This window comes from Rhopalosiphum maidis, chromosome 1 (assembly GCF_003676215.2).
Source record: "Rhopalosiphum maidis isolate BTI-1 chromosome 1, ASM367621v3, whole genome shotgun sequence".
In the NCBI taxonomy this organism is placed as follows: domain Eukaryota; kingdom Metazoa; phylum Arthropoda; class Insecta; order Hemiptera; family Aphididae; genus Rhopalosiphum; species Rhopalosiphum maidis.
In genome coordinates this window covers 45,781,889-45,802,900 of record NC_040877.1, presented here as the reverse complement: position 1 = coordinate 45,802,900, position 21,012 = coordinate 45,781,889, and the positions used below count along the sequence as shown (strand labels likewise).

The following is a 21,012-nucleotide window of genomic DNA, read 5'->3' as shown; positions in this document are numbered from 1 at the left end:
AATTATAATTTTATTTTTCAATTCGCTTCGTAGGTACAGCGATTTTAACCGCCATTTGATTAGCAATCAATCGTTGCCTTCTATTGGTGTTCTAGAACAGTCCTGTAATTTTAACGTTCGAATACGAAATTGCCCATTTATTCTATCGATGCTGAGTATCCCGTTTCATTTTGCTCATCGCATCGCGTAATCGGTAATTGACAACTACCTGTTTATATATATTATTCTACAGATAAATTCGAGTTTAAAAACAACCGAAATCTTGATAACTATATCTAGTCAATCGAAGTTGTAGTATTAAAGAAAAAATACGTTATTATAATATTCATAATAATATTTTTTAAACCAGACATTAATATATTAGGCCTACATAAACTATAAGCACTTTGTTTATATTTTATACATTTTAGATATATACGTAGTTAATATACTGCGTAGCGGAAGGTCCACAGCGGAATTCGATTTTCATCAGAAGTAAAAATAAAAAATAAAAAAGGAGAAAATAAGCACAGGTACCTATAATGATGACGATGAATACGACAAATAAATAACGGTTGTGAACGTTTTTCAACATTTTCCAACCATTAAAAAAATAGACTGATCGATATCGGAAACGTTATTGAATATTCGAAGTATCCGGGTAGTGGGGCGAGGAACGAAGGTCTCTGCGAGTTTTATGTTTTTCTTTCGTTCCCTATAGAGTCGATATGCGATATTTATATACCATATGTTCTATAAACTTATATACCTGAATAGTATATAAATATATAATATATACATACAAAAATCTACATCATTATATTTCTAACAATTTTAACGCAAGGACCTATACAATATAATATACGGCGTGCTCACCTTTTTTGTCCATGTCAATAACTTTTTTCGGATCAATATGTTTGAAATACGATATTATAAGATAAATATACTGTATTTGTAAGCCATCATATTATAAATTATAATAGTTTTTGGTTTACTAAAAAATAAAAAATAAAAACGCGTTTCATAAACTTGGATATAGCTGTTTTATACAGTTAATTTATGTGAATATTTTATAAGTCGAATTATTAATTTCCATTAAGTATTCAAATATAGTTGGGGAAGTATATTATAAGGTATCTTCATATATATATATATATACAAATAAGCTAATCGCGTTTGAGGAAGAACAAAATAAACCCAAGTTCTATCGTATAGCATGTCTCTATTAAACATATATTTTTTTATTATATTGTCACTGCACATAAGATAATACGTTAATTTTTTTACCAGTCACGTGTAAAAAATTATATGTATCCGAGATTCGCATACCGAAGTTTGCCTTGGTCTATGTAGTTATCATATAATTTCTAAAAAATAACACAAACATGATTTCTGATTATTCGTTTTTCTTGACTACGTCCTCGTGAATCCATCCCAGGTGGCGTGGTTCATATATAGTTTATGTACAATAATAATAATACTCACGTTGAAACGATCCAACATGGCTACCACGAACGGTAGAACGCTGTCAATTATGTGCGCGCCCGCGTATACATATATAACCTAACGTTACCTAACCAGGCAGCGGGCAAAGAGGTTTGCACCAACCTCCTATAAATTTGGTCTTTTGATTTTCACTCGCCGATCTCAGACGGACACGTCCGCTTCCGGTCATTAAAAGGCTTTCGACCCAATTAATCCCGGGCTGCTGCCGCCGTCGCCGGATACGTCTTATTCACGGGTAAATTTTCAAGAGAGAGGAAATACCAAACATAAATCTGACCTTTGGACAAACTTAATGGGCGGTAACGCGTTCCGGAGTATGAGTGAGCTATGACCCGGCGTCCAATACCAAGTCATTGGTCGGGTGGTGGTGGTGGAGTGAAGGATCAAACAATATATTGTATTCTATAACACGGATTTTGTCGCATGGAAATAAACAGTGGTGAGAGGTCATCCGATGGCGCTCTACTTCTAGTCATCATGACATAGTCATAACTTAGTAATTTGTCAAGCTCCATGACCGATTCGATGTGCCGACGACGCTATAATAATAATATATAATATTATACTATGTAGCCGTGCGATCAGAATATCAATCTCCGGTGGTCGGCAATACATATTATTTATAGCTGGCCTTATCTAATATAATGTAATATACGTATTTCATTTCACCCGCGGATGCTTTTTACTAAATAATATATCTAATAAATTTAATATATGTTATTATATTTTGTGTTACTTGTACATGTTTTGACGAATCGCGTGTTATTGACTTATTGCTTTTATTTTAGTTAGTTCAAAAAATTAAAAAAAAAAAAACAAATAACTAAAAATATAGAATTTTGTATACTTACATAATATATACATATTGCTGCCTATAAAAGACCTTTAAATAATAAACAACAAGCGAGAAAAAATGCTTCGTGCAAAAAGCTGGATTTAAAGGTTTATCGAAAACATAATTCGAACTCAGAAATTATTATTTGTGTTGATCAAACAAACTGTAGGTAGGTGGTAAGAAAATGAATTCAATTTGAACAAACGCATATATACCCATGCAAATAATGTAAATCGGCTGATTGCTACGTGCACACTTGTGCACGTCCATTGTTTACGGGAATTGTAAAACATCACTTTGCATTGTTAACACTTAATATATCATGTCCCTTGTGCTAAAGATGTTTTTGCTCACACAACCGTTTGTATATAACTGTTGATTTATAGCATTGTCGTGATCGCTAAGCATCGCAATCAATGTACCTGAACAATGCTGCAATCACAGTGTTTCGTTACCAGACGCATTTTTCATCAATCGAACATGGCCATTTAACATTTGCGGAATAATTTGCAGTGTACTAGTTCCGCCTACCTGTGTCCCATAATATATTATATATTTGTATGTAGTTTTTATACTCGTAGTCCTTTCACTGAAAATAATAATACAATGCGACCCACAAAAATTTAATGGTGAAATTATTCTCGTGGCAATGTGCAAGGTCATGCAATAATACATTTATAAATATATTTACGTTATACAATATTTAATATTATATTACTAGCACAATCTCTATTAGAATTAATTGCATGAACATTGTTAAATAATACACTATAAGTTTGTGTCTGAAATTTGGAAAAAAAAATTAAAAGCTATTTATTATGCTCTCCAAGTTATAGAATATTAATTAATCTTTTTATCTTTTTATATTTTGGTATCTATTTGGATTTATTTACGTAAAATATCTGGAGCGATTATATCGTTCGTATAGTAAACAGTTTAATGAAATAAAAATATAGTGTCAAGTCCATTGATTTTTATTGTTTGGCTGAGTGGACGAAATAATTGCCGAGATCCGTAGACGTTTGTCAATACCTATTTGAAACCATGGGGCATGACAGGTACACATTATAGCTTTCGCTATACAGTCATCTATTAATTTTAGTATAATACCAATATACAAAATACGTATACCTGTCCGATAGCGTTTGGACATTCGATTTTAGATATTGTACATTGATATTTAAACCCGTGTGTCTTCCAAAATCGATACGGATGTGTTTGGAATACTGATAGGATATTTTGTGTCACAGTGATTGCCGCGCACGTCTTGTTTAATTAATTTCATATTTGAAATAATTAATGTACATATGTTGAAACGAATTACTCAATTACGCGTTGGAGCATTTCCACCGGTTATTGAATAGCGTAACGTGTTTGACGTACACAGACATACAACTATATATACACACGGCGGTGATGAAATCACGACCGTCAGTCATTAATTCGTCATTCCATACGATTTTCGTGTCTACAACATCCTTCAAACGTATTTGCGTAATGTTTGACTCAAAATTTCTCACTATTTCTCATGAATTATCCGCGAACGTAAATTGTTCAGAAGAAGATCCCGGCCCGGCGCGGTTGTGGCTGTGTAAACTTACAATATATAAAACGTACGAATAAAATATTTTAAATATAAAAATAACATCATCGATGATGACTATTGCGTCCACCCTGAAATTAATATATATATATATATATTCCAATATTACAATATTAATATGTTTATACATTTTATTATTTTCTCAGCTCATCTCAAAACTCAACTTGAGGAGTACTCGGAAAACTATCCGAAAATAAAAATCGTCCGCGCCAAAAAAAGAGAAGGACTTATACGAGCTAGGCTGATGGGTGCGAGGTACGCATCCGCGCCCGTTCTCACTTATCTCGACTCGCATTGCGAGTGTACCGAAGGTAAGTCTCGTCAACCACGGCAATATAAAATAGTATAAAATTATATTATATACTTGTAATAATACAACGTGTTGTATTTTTTATTATTATATCATATTTCATTTCGTCATGGGTACTTGCGGATTTTCGAAACGCAATTTACGCGAAAATTTAGTAGTCAATAACAAAACACGGGCGACAATCTCAGACCGAATATCTGCGCCCAAAACAATAAATTTCAATATCGTCGCGTGATGTACATTATATTATTATTACCCCGTACTGACCGAGGAATATCACGCAGCCGGCAGCCGTAATAATCATTATTCGTCCGAATTGTTTCGAAATCCGTTTGTGCCCGTCGCATGTTATGTCGTTTATTGTGTATATATGTATTTATAGAATATGTGGCCCCCGCGCACGTCCGTTGTTGCAGCTTTTTATCATAACATATACCTACATAATATAATATAAAGTAAATGGGTTTTTATCATATTATTTTTTTTTTATCCGGAATCGCTTTTACACTTGTCGAGGTATTGTCGTGTATGATATTGTGAATGGCATATTATTTGGCAGCAGCTTTGCTAACGTTACCATATATTTATCATATTATGTACCATCAGGCGCAGTCTAACGTCGTCACGGTCACTTCGATTTATTCGTTTAACCGTGGCTTTTAGCTGTTTATTGTTTTTATTTTTTTTATTACGTCTCCGATATTTTTTCTTTTTGAATTAAAGTCTCATCAATCCTCATATCAATGGTCAATTGTATTTTGTTAACGATAGCTGTCACCGTTTGAATTTCTTAAATACAAAAAAATATATTACTCGTTACCTTAATTTTATTTTTATCTTCGCGTTTTCCCATTTAAATAAAATGCCATGACTCTCATTTCATATAAAATTTTATTGATTTTAATTTATTGACACATTTTTAGTGTATAGGTACTAATATTTTCACATAGTTAAAACTTGTTTATTTTATAAACTGTAATTAGTAATAGCGTGTGTATTAATCTTTTCTAAAAACTTTGAATTCGAGAGAACGATTAAATTCTTTCAATAATCGACAAACTTCAACACTTAAATTTGTATAATTTTTTATCGTTTATTAAATAGTGTTCAGCGAGCTTAAAATATAACAATGGGATTTACAACGCCGTTTACAGTTACACTTTTCTTTAATTTTCGATATTTTTGTTTTTGAAATATTAGGTTATAAACATTCCTAAAATACGACATTTTTTTCAAAATTTCCGAATTCATAGACTCATATAATGTACAACGATTAGGCATAGCAGTTCATCACAATTGTGTACACTCTCGTCTGGTGGTATATAATTATAATAGTTATACTAATGTATTATTATTTGTTATATGTACTAACAGATGGTTAAATTATGATATCTATAAATATTCACGTGCGAATGAAGCGTGCGCTTGTTTGTGACACTTTGGTGGCTATTGTTGTTTTTATTTCTCAGGATGGCTAGAGCCATTGTTGGACCGAATTGCCCGCGAAGCGTCGACTGTCGTATGTCCGGTGATTGACGTAATCGATGATTCGTCGCTGGAGTTCCACTACAGAGACGCCGGTGGCGTGAACGTAGGAGGATTCGATTGGAACTTGCAGGTATGGCAATCAACCTAATTGTTTATTAAATGTTAAAAACCAAACGTTATTACGTCAAAAAACAATAGAGGTATATCTTAAATGCAGTATGCAATAGTGTTCTATATAATATTATTATAGAAGACGAGACGGACTTTATGAATTACTGCGGCCACTCGACCGTGGTTGATGCTTTTTACGAATTATTATAATACGTATAATATATATATATATATTATGATCATCATTATTATTATTATTATTAATATTATTATTATTATTATATTATGTTATGTTCATAAAACGGAAAAAAGCTTTTGTAGGTGACTCTCTCCCCCCGGTATACCCTGTATAAATATTCGTTTAGCTTTGCGGATATTGCATCTTCTGATAAAAAAAATTGTCTTTGTTCTTTTTAGGGCGTGCGTTAATTAAAATCAAATAGGACCTTTTTTAAGTACCTAATTTCAAGTACGGGTTTATTATGGGAAATCCTCTAGAGTCTTTTGAAACGTGAAGTCCATTATATTAAGTATAGGTGTACATGTTCAAAACTGACTGTGCGCGTAATATAAACTAATCCATGAATCTAATATAATATTATGTACGTATATAGAAAATGTACAATATATAGTGTATACATAGGTACTATTGATTCATTCGATAGGCTTAACGTATCAAAAATATGCGCATTGACAGTTTTTAAACAATAATTGGGAAACGCCTATTAATTTAATTAAAGTCTGAAATCCTATATTAATTCTGTATTGCACTGTTGTTCGATGACGTTGATGTTTGGCGTTAGTTTCAAAATGTTTGAATATTATCGTTATCGGTATATTTATTATATACGTGGCCAAAGAATATATAATTATTTGGCACATAATATCGCTAATTTCGCCATTCCAATAATTATTTTCATGTAATATACGAAACCACAAACTGCGCGTTATTATAGATGCGATGATTTTGAAATCGGGGATTAAAATTTGAATAAATTAATTAAAAATCTGTAAATTAGAAGTAAATTGTTTGTAGCATATAATATATTATGAGTAAACGAATGAACATAGAATATTGTTGAAAAATATTATACGTTACAACAGGTCCAGAACGAAAAAAAAACAAAGTCCGACAAGGTGGAAAATCGAATCTTTTGACGTTAATAAAAAAAAAGTGTTTTCACAAAGAATGTTGCAGTGCAACAGAGTTAAAAAATAAAATAAAATTATATGGCGCGGAATTACTAAAAGAGAAAAAAATAATATACTTTTATAAATAATTTCAACTTGCAGCGCAGTTGATATGATTATCTGTACGGTAAAACACATCTAAATTAACCTGTTTCCAGCCATTGCGCCTAAGAAAATTTGAACAAAGTAGTTGACTGATTATTATTAATAAGTATTTTACATATTATAGCATTCGTGTACTAGAGTTGGATATATCGTTTAAGATATCATGAACATGTATGGTCGACAAATTATTGTCATCAGCGGCGCGGCGCCTTCGTCACTAAATATACCGGTCTGACGGGCTGGAATGATTTTAGATATAATTATACGCGTGTGGTCATAAACAAAAACGCTTCACTTTATTAAAATAAAATTATATACATCACTGCATACGTGGTCATAAATTGAAGGAAATTTAGCAAATAATATTTGAGTAAACCAGTTATTTCAGAATACCAGGTAATTCTATATACGATGCAAAAACCGTTAAATAAATAACACGTGTGATATCACAGCCATCTGCTTAAAATTGTTTATCAAAACAACAGTCGTAGGCTGTACCTATTTTAAGTCGTAGTTATTGTGTAAATTCATGTATTTACGCGAACTCTAACCGTCTCCGTGGTTAATGATCTCGAATAATTCGCATGTGGAAAACAGGAAACTCCCTCAGTTTACATTGTTTGACAACATTATATAATCGCAAATCTTAAAACAACGCTGATCTTATTCGCAATTAATTATCGCTAAACAAATCTGTACAGCCTTTGCATCGGGTTATTTCTTCGACTCTTCGCTCCATGAAGCTCCGGTCACATTGATCGGACCGATCCAAAATATATACTAATACTTTATAGATATGTATACATTCATGCATATATTAGTATAATTGTATACCACGGTACATGTGAGTATATACAGAGTGATTCACTGAATATGCTCACCACATTTTCTTCCTTTAATAATGAAAAATCTTATTTATTAAGTTTTGAACAAAGACCATATTTTAAAATTCTTGAGATTTTTGTACTATTTAAAAAGAATCCTGTGTCGTTTAAAATGTATGTTTTCTAAATAGAATCTATCCTTTTCATTGAAAATAATTTTAAAAATAACTATTTTGATATACACAGGACACTTCTTAAGTAATACAAACATCTTAAACATTTGAAAATATGGTGTATATATCTGTTTAAAAATTCCAAGAATTATATTTTGAATTATTTAAATGTTGGAAAAGAAAAAAGGGTGATCATAATTGGTGAATCGTCCTGTATATGCCTAAACTCGACACCATAATGTTTGCCAAACAAATTTGCCACGAGCGTTTTTGCCGTAGGTAGTATGCGCTGCGGGATACCCGATAACGTGGACCACGAATAATTATTATCCTGGTCGTTTCGGGTGATACACCTACCACGGGTTTTTCGGGGAAACGCCGAAATCGCCCCCCGCGTGCATGTTAAACATCGTCCTGGCAACCGAAGCCGTATACCTGGGCGTGTGTTGTGCGTATATGTAATATAATGTGTACAATAGTTGCTTTTTTTTCCTGCCATTCGAGATACTGTCTAATGTATGGACACTACAATTATGTTATTAATTTTAGATACTATATTATGATACCTAGGTATGACTGATTTCTTAAATTTATCATTTTCAGAGTACAAACTACCTTAAATTGTTAGTAAAATTATAATTATAATGAATTCAGCATTACTTTATAACATTTTCAATACGATTAATTCTATTCTAAACTCTCGTCAAAATCTTTTATTTAAATTTAAATTAAACTCTTTCGGCGCAGTGATATTCAAATATTACTTTATTCTTTACAATAACAATTTATTTCGATACCATAAACGGCATAAACATAAAAATTACTTAGTCAAACGATAATAATAATTATAAAATCAAATAAGCCTCGTTGTATGTTATTTTTATAGTTTAATATTATATTTTGTTCCACATAAACTAAATTAGATCATTTGAAAATTGGCCATTGATAAGGTCCCTTGTACCCCACATGTGCGCCATCGATGGTCATAAATAATAGTGCAGGTCCGATTATAGGACAACGGGTGATCGTTTTAACGCATTACGACGTCATGATTGTGATGTATGTACATCACGATTATTATCGTTTAGACGGGCTTTAGAGTCGCTCACGTTACACAACAGAGTTCTGATTGTCAGTTTTGGTTTGATTTTTCTTTCCCGCATTCACGTAATCAAACTTACGTTCATTTTCCATGTATGAAATGGCGTTTTTCCATAGCGTTTGCTTTTCTATTTTCCTTATGTATCATTATGTTCCTCTATATACTGCAACCCCGATAAAAATGTAGCGTGTAGATATACTACGAAAATGACTATTCGACCACCTAATTAGATATTTTCTAAATATTCAGATATTTTTCTAGCGTTTAAAATACAAATGATAATTTGTACTCAATAAATATACTTAAGCTTATTAATTATGCTGTAATATTTTAAACAATTTTACAAAACTTGCAAATGCCCTCTCTGTCTAGCTTTAATCCGGCCTTGCTCGTTCATTGATACCATAAATCTTACTTAAGAACGGGATTTATGTGGGATATTCACATGGTCAGTATATGATGTTCCGTTTTGTATAAATATATTATTATACGTATTATATATATATAAGGGACGCCAATAATTGTTTTGATTAGCGAACATGATTTTATTGTTTGTCGAGTCGTAACAAATCAAAGTAATTCTATCAAATAAAGTTTCGTGCAAAAAAAACGTCACGTGGACAGGTAGTAGACGACGTGTAGTTTTATAGTCGCTTGTTGTAATAATAGTTATTTTGTTTTTGTCTTTATTTCACAAGCAAACCATTTGAAACAAAATAAGTGTTTATCCCTCCTCGTTGGTTTATTACGACCGTACAGTGCTATATAATGAAAATTAAAAACGCAAAAATTAAACTCGGTGTTTCAAAACCCAAGTATATTGTGTTATATACTCTCTATACACACGACGTTTCATGTATGTGTAGTTATATATGTATATTATATTTATAGTAATAATACGACTCTTCATCCATCTAAACAATCCCTAGAGCTTTTATAATAACGACCCGAGTTCTCGAAACGACTGTACTGTGGGTGTGAAAGTGGTAGAAATTAAAACCCCGCTTGTATAGTATATATATATATATATAATATTGTTTATAATATATAATGTGTATATATGTCCGGTAGAGTATGTATATATGTATAGCAAGTATTTCCAATGACAATTAAATTCAGCTGCAGTCGGTATAGTTTGTTTTAGTTTATTAAAAAAATACAATATAATATTATGTACATTATATTATTTGGATATAGTATTTATTTAAATTCATTTTTTTTTTAACCCTGTTTTGTTTCATTTTCCACATACCTGTGACAACTACATCACCATAATTATATGGCCTATAAAATGTATTTTTAAATTGGTCATAATTATTATGTTTATATATTATATATTACCTTTATAAGAATTTACAGAAAACGTTTTGATTAAAAAAGCGAGAATGTTTGTATATTATTGTAAAAAAAATTGTGTACAAATATTAGTGAAACTAAAACAAAAAAATACAGTACACACAAAAAACAAAATTTATAAAACTCTATCCTGGCTATAATATAGTATAAATCCACAACTTTTTTTTTTGCTAGTTTAAAATAAACATTAAATCTATGATAAAAGCGTGTAAACTACTGTTTAATGCCAGTTTCTGTTTTAACAAAAATATATATTGACGATAACTCTTAATGACCTCGTAATAATTAAGTGTTATTTCTTTAAATAAAAAACGAAAAAATAATATTTGATTTTAGTTATAATGTTTTTGTTTTTATTTAATTCGATTTCAATGTATTTTACCCGTTTGAGTCTTCGGAACAAGATTTAGCAATTAATTAAAGAAACTTGATATCAGTATATCTCAGTATACGCTCAAGACTTGCGCATGATCAAAATGTGAGAATACTACTGTTAGAAAAAGCTACGTCAACACAGAAGTTTACACTCGAATTGTTTTGCTTCCATACCAACGTGGTACGCAATGGTTCGTTTCTTTATTCCTATATATACTCTAGTCGTGGATTTTATTAACGGTCTAAAAAACAAAATAAAATTTAAAAAAAAAACATTTACGACCGCTTTATGTGCTCTTTACTTAATTCAGAGTGAAAAAAGTAAATATAGAAATTAAAAATTCGCTGTCTCGTTAATGTTAATTATTATTATGCATCCACAATATATATATATATATAATACCTACCGCACAAGCGAAATATACAATATTTTCAACTTGTTTTGTATACACCGTTCTCTTTGTGCTCGCGTTAATATCGTATAATTAAAGCCATCGTTTATTCGAAATTTTCCTTTTTATTTTTCACTTAACCCCACTCTATCCTCTATATTTTAAAAGTGTAAATTATACACGACATTGGCCTACAAATTTAAGTCCATTAGACTCTGGACACATCTTCTAACTACTAAATGTGTACCAGATCATGAATAATACTATGGGTACGCTTTTTAAAACTAATTTACATGAATTTAAATTATACCTATATAAACACCAAAAAATTACATTAATAAGTATTAACTGGAAATAACAAATATGTAATTTAGATTCTTTATTTTAACAATTTAAAATGACACTTTTTTTGGTTTTTATTTAAAATGTTGTAAATTTAATATTAGGGAAATTCCGTAAATAGCGAATTTCCAAAATACGTAAATATGGCTCATCAATTTTTTAATAACCATTATATTTCAAAAGAAGCCTTGGAAACTCACAACTAAGGAAATTTAATTTTTTTTTTTTTATATCTTATTTTGAACTAATGCCAAGATGACACTCATTATATGTATGTAATTTATGTGTGCCTAGTTTACAGTTATGTAAATTTAGTAAAATTTAAATTTAAATATCTTCATCGCTATATATCAAATAATAATAGCTTATTTATATTTTAAAGAAATACAATTATTTATTCTTTATTATTTGTGAAAAATTGTGCATAATAAAACGTAGTTATTTTTATATTTAAGTAACTGTTGTTGTTTTTATAATTTAATGGATTACCAATAATTTTAAGATGTTATCAAAACATTGAATTTGGTATTTAATACTATTATGTTATAGGAAATTAAAACTATATTAGTCTAAATATTTTTAAAAAAATCTTTATTTATAAGTATAATATCTAATAAACAACGTAATATTAAAAAATTATAAGCACCTATAATATATATTTTTCATTTTAGTATCTACAGTATTCATATTTGATTACAATTACCTAAATAACAAAATAATTTTTATTAAATAATGGTAATAGTTTAAATAATCAGGTTTAATAGTATGACAGATTTTTTGTAATTTTGTTTTCATTTTTCACAGTTATTTTGGAAAATAATAGAGGAATTTTTTTCTTTTAAACTCCCTGACCGACAAGATCTAACTTTTTACTTTAAACCATTCTCAAAATCCAAGTGTTTTTACTACTCAAAAATATGACGATACACGAAAATAAGACACATATTAAAAATTAATACATTTATTATTCTGTTCAAAATCTAAAAATGTATAGTTTAGGTTATAGTAGTTTGTGGCCTTTGATTTTTTTTTATACATTTTAAAAGGAATACTAGTCTATCAAGTTAAAGTTCCTAAAATGGTTGTTTTATAGTTATTCGATGAAAGAGTTTTTATTTTCGTTTGATATTTTATACAATTTCAATTTTTATCTAAATGCTTGTGACTTAGTTTGTTCCATTTATATAAAAAATAATAAATTGATCAATTAAATACTTAATGTTATTTCATGGCTATGATGTCTACGCGCAATTCATTGAAAATGAAAAATTACTTACAATTTCGCATAGAAACTTAAAAACCTGAATTATAATTTATGTTTTAATAGTAACGTTATATTATTATGTACTATTTAAATTCCCTGTGTATTTATACTATATTATTTACGTGTAACTATAATTTTTTTTTTTTTATAATGACCTTGATCTGATACAAAATTATTTTATTTGTTCTACACAATAATTTTTATACATTAATTTCTTTTTATTCCTCGTTAATGTTATTGAGTTATTTAATCAACTTTAAAAAAAGCAACCTAAAGCCTTAATTAAATTTAACTCTTACTTCCATTCTGCATTAATACCTATATAAAGCAAAATAATATTAACATTTAAAGTGCACTATTACCTATACACAATCAAACTAACATTTTATACTAGAAGCAAAATAATAATAATAATGTATTGTTTCTCATTTATTTACTTTAATACTTAAATATTTGCGAAATTTTTGAGCTGATGTTAGTACTATGAACATATCTTCAACTTCAACCACGGTACAGTGAGCAAATGTTATTGTGGGTTTTCAGCAATATGGCTGATGCAATATATAAATAAACCAGGCGGAGATCCAATACATTTTATGTACATAGTTATTTTTTTGTCAAAGAGAAATAATGATTATGATTTCCTAAGTAATAATGAATATCTTTATTGAAAAAATTGCACTGAAAATACTAACGTAGCGTAAAATTCATTTTGAACTTATAACTACTACACATGATTAAGAATTTATATGTAATTTAAAATTAAATACTGTATATAAATAGTCTGCTTGAAAACAAATTGTGTGTACGATTATAGAACTTGAAATGAAATCTGAACTATATTTTTTTTATATTTCATTGACAAAATCGTTATCCATTACTAACTAATAATTATTTTTAATTTTTTAAATTTTGATGGTATGTATGATATATTATAAAATATAACATTATGACTATTGTATATCAAAAATATGATAGGTAGGTCGTAGCCACAGTTAAGTGAGTTTTTTAAGATGCAATTAGTGCGCATACTAGTTTAATAGTAATTGTCACTCAAGTTGAAAGTCGTATACATAATTATATAATGGAATGTAATTTTAATATGTTAAAATTATTTTGAATCTCTCTCTCTCTTTAAATCATTCTCGAAACTTCTGAAAAAATGTGCACTCGTCTGACGTTGTATTATTCATATACGGTAACGGTGGTGCAACTATATAACAAAATCCATTAGAGGAACTGTCAAAAGATGAATCGAAATCATTTTTATATGAAAACAAATTACTTCATCGTGTTTGTTATAGTCGAGATTTTTTGCACCATGGACTTATTATGGAGCCAACGCTCGAGTCTGGCGCGATTCTTCGTCGATCATCTGCGGTCTACGGCGATGGTAATAATAACAATATCATAATATTAAATATAGTCTGACGTGACGACCTTTATGCGTATAAAAATCACGCGATCCATTAAACACGCAGCACTGTGACTGGAGTCGGATAGATGATAAAAATATAAGCCGTGGTGGAGGTCATGGGTTGGAGTACTATAAAAACAGACATTGGAAATCGTCTCGTTTCGCCAATAAACAACCGCCAGTTATTCGGCTCAGGGTTCTAATCGCGTACGTATATATTATATATAGAATAACAACAAGACCAGCAGAAATCTTCCGGAGCCATATTTTATACATATACACAGACGCTCACGGATATCTTCTCGTCCACTGTAAATATATATTTTATACCTGCCGCATAGATCCGCTGGACCGTAATGGACTTTATATCGGGCCCGCAAGACGACGGCAACGCAGACGAGCTGTGCAGGACCGACCGCAGGGATTTTTCGCATCGTCGCTTGACGACCTGTACGTGATTCCGCGGCTATATACGGCACAATTCCCCCCTGAGGCGATATTTTTATGTACTTATAAAGATATATATATTTGTTTTTCTTTTAAAATTTTTACGACTCCAATCTTCTCAATGAGAAACATTCTGTAAAACGTTCAACCACCGGGTTTTGACGACGGCAGAATAATAAAAAATTGTATAAAAACATTATAATGCTGTCGACGAGGCCGACGACAGGTCACTGGAAGAAAAACGAGTTTTTATTTTCACGTTGTCTGATTTCAGTGGTCGAGACCAAACACTTTTCGAAATTTCAATATTATGTTATTTCTCACGATCATCTAAATAATATCATTGTATATATAATATTTTAATGTAATCGTCGACAACGCGGTTTACCAGCATCATGATGTGATTAATGTTACCATTCTAAATCTCGTATATATAATATGTATATCTCATTCATATATCGATCATGTTTTACTGGTTTTCATTTCGTATTCCAACCCACGGGTTTTTTATACTAATTTGATTGGTGTTTGTAATACCTTTCCGTACAAAATAGACAATCGGAAACTTGTTTTGTTTTGAGTGGACCGTATGAGCTATTGGTGTTACTGTGACGATTTGTGAAACTATACAGTCTAGAAGAAAAAACCTCGACAAATGTCAAGCACCACATCCTTCGTCGACGGAAACTATTCACCCTCTGCAGCTTAGAGGGGTCACAGTTTATCAAATTGTATCCAATGAAATCGGAAAAAAATTTGAATAACGAACGTCGTAAAATGATCGCGTTATTCTAAATAAAACGTAAATACATACGAATACACGGCGTATATTGTGATGCATCAGAAACGCAATACAAAAGCGATTAGGTAATAACTGCAGCAAAACATAATCACTATTACTCGAAACGTGCTTAGAATAATATAGTATATTATACTGACGTCGCCACGTATGAATGACGACGGCGTCGGTGGTGTACCGGAAGTGTATTTTATTGTGAGGGCTGAGTGACACCTGACCTGGATGACTATTTCATATATATACACATGTATAATAGCAGTATAATACTATACACAGTACGTAGTAATGATAATGTACGCCCCCGCACTGTGTGAGACCGTACCAACGTGCACTGTTATACGTCCGCGCAATATTATAAATCATAAAATACACTGTTTTCGTGTAGCAGACATTCGGTAAAACTATGCAGCAATTCCAGCGAGCGCGCAATAAAAGTTTTAATTTCACGAATTTTCGCGGAAAGAATATCACACGGGCGTGTATGTATGTATAGCGTATAATGATGTAGCTATATATATTACGTATGTGTGCGGTATACACAGCCACGAGCACCGAATTCCAATTCGCTATTATTAACTCGTTGTGATATCCGTGCGCGCGCTTTGTATGTATCTGAATAAAATATAACATCGTCGCTTTTGAAAACTCTCCAGTTATATTAGGTACGACTGTACGTGCGCATACTGCGTACCTATACCCTCGGAACAGCTCTGAACTGCGAGTCATAAAATGGTCGACGGAGGAGGAAAAACAATCGTATTTATATAACGATATTGCGTATTGTAAATACGCTTGTGTGCGTGTGTACATTCGCGGGGGCCGTACAAAAAGTACAACGTGATAACACGTGCGTTTATTACTGTACTACAACGCGGGCCACAGCAGTCTGCAGCTATTTACCTCGGGTATTCGCTGCCGACGACCTTAGCCCGACAACAGTTTAATATTGCCAAATCGCCCAGGAACACTGCCGCGGACACAGTCGGCCTGCATAACGATAACGCATATTATACAGAGCTATACAATTTATTACATCAAATCGTGTTACGCAGATAATACCATAATAATATGTGTGTAATATATTGTATACGTGTGCGTTGCGTGTATGTGTTGCGATCGCGAAAATCGCATAACAATATTTCGTTTGACGCTCGTGCGCGTTTTTACGGTCGTTAAGTTTTATGTGTATAATACAAAGGATGAGCGACGACGCGTGTGTTTATCGCGTTTGCCTAGCCGACTATATAATAATAATAATGTATTGTGTGCTTATGTTTTAATATTTTGGACGAACGCGCGTCAAACGCCACCCACGGAAACGAATAGTTAATATTTAATCTCCGTCCGGTGCGAGGTCACGGCGCCGGATTTTGTATCATTGTACTAGCGTACCCGAGGAGATGATTTTCGACACGACGATGATGGGACGTCTACCTACTCGTTTTATCGTCCGGCAGGGTATACTCGGTATAGTGGTGTTTCCATATAATAAAATCATCAGCATCGCTTAGATCGTTCGGTATAAGTTTTAGGCCCGGCGGCAGACATGCAATACATTATGCATTTATCCAGAGTTTTCCCCGAAAAGTCGTCCGAGTCTCCAGTGATATACATTTTAATCTATACACAATTTATCTGCACAACAATTCAATTTAAAATCATATATCACACAATTATTTAAAAATGAATATTTGTACGGACGAATTTCTTCTGTAATGTAATATGACGAGAGAAAAGATCTAACAGGCGACACAAACAAAACAACAAAATGAACGCATTGTCTGAAGCTCTGAAGTTCTAAATAAAACCCCTCTCGCACATATATCGATTTTAGATTCGTATGTGTTCCAATAGGAAAATATATATTATACTATAGCGCTTTGGGGCATTGGTTCTTGCCCGTCCCTATGCCCCCCTCTCTCGTCGCCTGAGTGTAGTTTATATATATTATATGCATTAATACTAGGTATTATTATTATTATTATTATTATTATTATTATTATTATTATTATTATCATCACCGTGTATGCACAATATGTATGCGCGGTGTGTTATTACTCGCTCGTATATGACGTTACGAAGAAAACGGTTATTGACGCGCGCTCGTGTGACCAATATTAATATAATATTTAAACTGTCGAGACGGAATGGCACGCGCGTTTTCCCATATATAATATCATAGTAATAATACATGTTATTATAATATGATAGTGCGCGTTCCCGGCCGTCACGATGAGTTGTGTGAGTAGGTGAATCGACTGGCTGAGGATGAGAAATTACCGACAAACGTATACAGTGCAATGCACATATTACGTATTATGTATGAATGCATGATATATTATTATACGAATACCTATATTATATATATATATATATATTATAACATAACAGGAGCCTTCGCGATCCGATTGCCGTGACAATAGAATAATATTATAGATGTCATCGTAACATTATAATCATAATTTGTAATTGGGTTATTATAATAATAACGTCTTCCCCCAACAGAGGAACGACTATACATCCATAGTATTTGCTGAGTGTGATGATGAGAAGATTAGGGTGAATTTTTAAATCAGATAATGTTTAGTGGGTTTAGTTTGTACATTATAATGTAAGACGACTTTCTTTTTTAAAATGAAATTTTTTTACACAGTTACATTTTTGAACATTTATACAATTATAGTTATAAGTTCACTACATACACGATCATAATTACTGTAGATACTCATCGTTGAATAACTGAACTTTAAATTTCTATAAAAAAAAAATAAGTTTGTCAGTCGCTCCCCCTCACCAACATGACGTTTGTACAACGTGGATTGTATTTTAATTTTTCCATTTCTTTGATGTGTGTTTTAAGCAATAATTTTTGCTTGCTTTTTGATCGCTAGCACATTATTATCATACGCATCAAGCTTACATTATTATTTTTTTTCGCAACAACCGGCCATTTCCAGGTGAATCTTCCACCGCTGTCGCAATAATTCATTCACGCTCCACAATCGTCTCCCTGATAGAACCTCACCGGGTACACTACATAATATTATTATAATATAATATTATGACATGATACGCACGACGTGTCACCGTGCCGCGGGAAAATCACAGTCTGTTTTTAACTGTGTCCATAAATCACTTCCGCCATTAACGCTATTACAATAATACGATATACGTATTCCGCGTACACACTCCGGTTTATCGAAAACGAAAACCCCGCTGCATTGTACATAATATTTAATTGGATGCAGTATATACTAATATAGTGTATGGTATTATACCGTGTACCATGTACGTGGTCTAAAATCGCAAACAATTTACACGCCGGATTTTGCTTGTGTGTGTGTGTGTTTTTTTTTTCTTGCACAGTTCGTATAAGTCCACTTAAATATACCAGGTATAAAACTACTAACCATTGTTGGATGTGTGGAAGTTTTTTTAAAATTTTTATATACTAACGTTAATTCAACCTACTCTCTTAAATCAGTTAACCGGCCTAATTTTTTATTACGTTATTACAACCGTAATTGTTTTACCAACCATCTAATTCTTCTAACAAAGGTAAAGCTAATTCTATTCAAACGGCGTTGGTCGTAAAACGTATTTTTTTTTTTAACATCCCTTCGTTTTGCGTTTTCCAATGTTTACTATATTTATACACACTACGTCTGCTACTGAATTTATTATAACACGGCACATCTGCATTGAATTTTTTATGATCATTAGTGTATACCAGGAATTGGTTACACGCTTCAGCGCAGGTGGCGAATGGCAAAGGGAACAATTGTGGAAAATTGTTAACGTCCACGTGTGTAATTAATGACACGAGTGGTATATGACGTTGTCCATTATCAAACTTTGAACAAAAAACTACGTCGATCTGTGTGTGTGACTTAAGCGAATATTGTTTTGGGTTTTATATAATATTGTTAATCATTAGGATGGCTAGAACCGCTGCTGGACCGAATCACGAGGAATCCGACTACTGTAGTGTGTCCCGTGATTGACTCGATCGACGACAAAACGTTCCGTTACCATTTCCATAATGGACCAATAAGTGTCGGCGGTTTTAGTTGGAAACTTGTGGTTAGTATTTTATTTTCTTACCAATTCGAATTCTACCCATATACTGTACCGTCTGAGTATGTTATAATGTTTGTGATTCATAAGTTATCTACTTTAATAAATCTTGATTTTTGGAAGATCAATATTCTCGCAAAACCCCTAAAGTGTGTAGATTTAAATTACCATTATTTAAATAAATATAAACTAATGTGAATAGTTTATTCTTGTCTTAGTCTATACTATGTGTACAAGTATATTGTTCGTTATATTAGAAAAAAAAAATGTATTTTAAATATCAATAAAATATTAAATTGAAATACATTATACTGACTTTACCATAGAAGTACTGATTATAAAATATTTTCGTTCAAGTAAACATAAATTAGAGTTTCTTTTGTTGTTCTTTTTATCAATACACAAATTATTAATCTAGGGAAAAAATACAAAACGATCATTTTTATCCTATTAATACTCGAAATCCACAAGTTCTTTATCTTGTCATATTCATGCACTCACACACAGTTAACTGTGGTCTCCGTATACCACATAACATATAATACACATATATCTCAATCTTCTTTTTACTACCCACTATAGCTTCCTTCCAAGTTTATCTCTATTACGGTTTTTCTTTACAATCATATCTTATGTATATATAATATAATATGTACAGATTACAGAGTATATATATATATATATATATATATGTGTGTATACATATGTTTTTACATGTTCATTATCCCTTTTCTTCTTTTGACACAGCTAAACTGTCTAAAATTACTGTTTTTCTCTTTTCTACTTCGACCAATGACTACACTACATCTAAATACACTATAAAAAAATAAATACACATAAGAAATGAAAAATATTTAAAATTAAATTATTATTTGCATATATGTAATTTAAATGTATTTAAAAAAAAAACACATTTTCTGTCGTACTTACCATTAAATTAGATAGGTATAAATTTCTTAAAATCATCTAAATATTTTTTTAATACCTACCAGTTTTTCATACCTAAATCAGGTGAATACAAAATCCCAAAACTAAATACCCTAATATTATTAGTAATTATGTAATTCTGATTTTTAAGTTCAGAATTTATTACATAAATTAAAATTAAAAACGCTTATTAATCGCCTTTTTATCGTGTGTGTGTGTATTGATTTACATTTCATTTTTTAATCGTATAAATTAATTTAAAAATGTGTATTTTATGACAAATTATTATCAATTATCATATATTTACTTAGTTTAAACATAATACAATACCTACGGATTAATATTTTATTTTACATTATAAAAGCACTAATCCCCACAAATATTAATTA

The 21,012-nt window shown here is 31.2% G+C and overlaps 1 protein-coding gene across 4 annotated transcripts in view; it reads left to right on the top strand.

Annotated features, from left to right (window-relative positions):
- LOC113552018 (putative polypeptide N-acetylgalactosaminyltransferase 9) overlaps positions 1-21,012 on the top strand; it is a 122,697-nt gene that overhangs the window by 88,234 nt on the left and 13,451 nt on the right. For 3 of the 4 annotated variants that reach the window (XM_026954676.1, XM_026954691.1, XM_026954669.1), the window contains exons 5-6: positions 4,070-4,234; positions 5,703-5,851. In XM_026954676.1, the coding sequence (XP_026810477.1) occupies positions 4,070-4,234; positions 5,703-5,851 (314 nt within the window). Of the gene's footprint in view, positions 1-4,069; positions 4,235-5,702; positions 5,852-19,556; positions 19,703-21,012 lie in introns of all 4 variants that reach the window. The other variant, XM_026954682.1, reaches the window with a different exon arrangement.